Raw genomic sequence first — 2,694 nt, forward strand, 5'->3', positions numbered from 1 at the left:
GGGGTGGGGGAGGGTGGAAGGGAACGAGCTGTTGGGGGACAGGAAGAGAGGGGGCAGGGCTCTGGGCACAGAGTGACCTGGGGCTACAGGCAGGAGGGTGGTGGTCACTCACCGAGGGGCTTCCCTGTGTGGATGTCAATGACGAACCCGGGAACCTGGTTTCCACACAGGATCTGGTAATCCACTGGGCAAAGCAAAATGGGGAAGGCAGAGCGCTGGGGCTGCAGCCTCCCTGGGAGGACACCTCCTCCTCCTCTGATCAGCTTGTCCATCCCTGTAGCCCAGTGCTCACCTGGCCTCTGACAACTAGTCCCTCTCCCTCCCTCCACTCTGACCAGCGCTGGGAGGGTCACGCGGGTGCCATTCGCCTGTGCGGTGTGATCTTCTAACACATAGACATGACCTCCGTCCTCTCTTCCCTGCATGAGTGCCACCAGCTACACCCCACTGTCCTCACTATAAAATGCAGACTCTTCAGTCTGGACCTCAAGAACCTTCACCCTCAGCCCCACCTTTCCTCCAACAGCATCTCCTGCCCTCCTGTTATATGATTTCATTCCATGTCTGGATGTGTCCTGCTCTGTCATGCTACCAGAACTTCGCATATGCTGTTCCCTAGCATAGTCCACTTCAACCTTGAGGACTCACGGCAGCCCACCACTCTGGCCCTGGACAGCTGATGACACCATCCTTTGGCTCTTCCAGGGCAAACTCTCTGACTGTATCCCACTGCTGACACCAAGATGCTGCTTGCCCGACCTAGATCCCCAGGTGGGTGGGTGTCCCTGGACCCACCTGACAGACATGGGCAGGCATCTGGGCAGTGCCACCTTTCCCCAGGTCCCTGCCCTGCTCCTCACTCACTCTTCTGCCTGTATCATGATGAGAACAGACCAATCTCAGTGGCCCCTATGCCTAGTGTGGACTTCTGTCTCATCACATTCAACCTGCACCTCAGATTCAGGGGCATAAGATTCAGGTAGGTACCTAACTCCCAGCACATAATTTGTGAGTGACATTTGATCTGTCTTGACAATCTCATGACCAGACTTGGCTGTCTGCAGTTTCCTCCCAGACTGCACAGCTTGGGTCTACCTTATTCTTATTTCCTAGAACCCAGAACAGGGCCCGGCACTCAGAGACAGCCAGTAATGACCCCTTCTCATACCACTACACTGGGTTGAACAATGACCCTCCACCCCCAAAGTTCATGTCCACCCAGACCCTCTGAACATGACCTTTTTGGGAAATAGGGTCTTTGCAGATAAACAATCAAGTGAAAGTCATCCTGGATCAGAGTAGCCCAAATGCAATGGTTGGTGTCCTTATAAGAAATGAAGAGACATGTGGAGACACAGAGAGAAGCCATATGAGTTGAAGGCAGAGATGGAGGAGATGCAGGTACAAGCCAAGCGACACCAAAGAATGCCTGGAGCCACCAGAAACTGGACGGAGCAAGTAAGAATTCATCCCTAGAGCTTCTGAAGGAAGCATGACCCTGCCCACACCTTGATTTATGACGTCTAGCCTCCAAGACTGTGAGAAAATATGTTTCTGGTGTTCTTTTCTTTCTTAAGCCACCAAGTTTGTGGTATTTGTTGCCACAACCCTAGGAAACTAATTGTCTTAGTTCAGGCTGCTATAAGGAAATACCATGAACTGGATGGCTTCAATAACAAACGTTTACTTCTCACAGGTCAGCAGGCTGGGAAGTCCAAGATCAAGGCACTGGCAGATCTGGTGTCTGCTGAGAACTCTTCCTGTCTGTCTTCTTGCTGTGTCTTCACGTGGCAAAGAGAGAACCTTTCTTGTGTCTCTTCTTATACGGGCACTAATCGCATTTAGAGGGCTCCATCCACGTGACCTAATTAACTCCCAAAGGCTCCACCTCCAAACGCCATCACACTGGGGGTTAGGGCTCCAACATATGAATTCTGGGGGAATTCAAACATTCAGTCCATGGCACTAATACACTTGTAACCCCCTAGTTATCCCCTCTACTCACCGCTCCATTCCTGCAGCTCTTTCTGATGCCTGGGCTGGTTGCTAGATCATCCTAATACGTCTCATCTCAACTGCCAAAAAGGTCTTCTGCTCAGTCCTTGCTTTGCTCCTGCTGTTCCTTGCCTGGAATACCCTTCTTCGTCCTGACCGACATTTCTGTAAAATCCTCCCCAGAGCTTCTGCAAGCTTGTTCCGCCCGCAGCTCGTGGGGCCCTGGTGCCTCTAACCAGCCGTGCTTTTCTCTCTGGCCCTAGGCACTCACTCACTGACCCCACCCCCCAAATAATCTGTGAGTGTTCAAGGTTCTTTAGCACAAATGAAAGCCTCACTGATCCATCCTGAATTCCTCGAGTCTGTGAAATAGAAGGATGCCTTGCCCTCCTTAAAAGTATTGATTTTTCCATTTGTTGATTGGGATGGAACTTCAACTCTTCAGCTCTCATCAAAACAACACAGACTCATCTGGGAGTCCTAAGTGCGGTGTGCCTCATTAAACACTGCATTAAAAAGGGCCAAGCTGGAATGAAGGCCAGGGAGGGGCACTTACGGCTGGCAGGAGTTGGGCAGGCCTCGCAGGGTCTATTCCAGGCCTGGCCGATGTTGTAAGAACAGCAGCACGTCTTCTGGGTCACGTTAAAGGTCAGCTCATTCCGACATGTACCGTTATAGTGCCGGAAGCAGACACTCTTT

At 51.6% G+C, this 2,694-nt stretch overlaps 1 protein-coding gene across 1 annotated transcript in view; it reads right to left on the minus strand.

The window, feature by feature from the left end:
- FBN3 (fibrillin 3) overlaps window positions 1-2,694 on the minus strand; it is an 89,869-nt gene that overhangs the window by 23,140 nt on the left and 64,035 nt on the right. Inside the window, exons 44-45 of the mRNA XM_007460750.1 lie at window positions 2,552-2,690; window positions 113-184 (exon numbers count right to left, since the gene is read on the minus strand). Coding sequence (XP_007460812.1) covers window positions 113-184; window positions 2,552-2,690 — 211 coding nt within the window. The remainder of the gene's footprint in view (window positions 1-112; window positions 185-2,551; window positions 2,691-2,694) is intronic.

This window comes from Lipotes vexillifer, unplaced genomic scaffold, assembly GCF_000442215.2.
Source record: "Lipotes vexillifer unplaced genomic scaffold, Lipotes_vexillifer_v1.1 scaffold1011, whole genome shotgun sequence".
Lineage (NCBI taxonomy): Eukaryota > Metazoa > Chordata > Mammalia > Artiodactyla > Lipotidae > Lipotes > Lipotes vexillifer.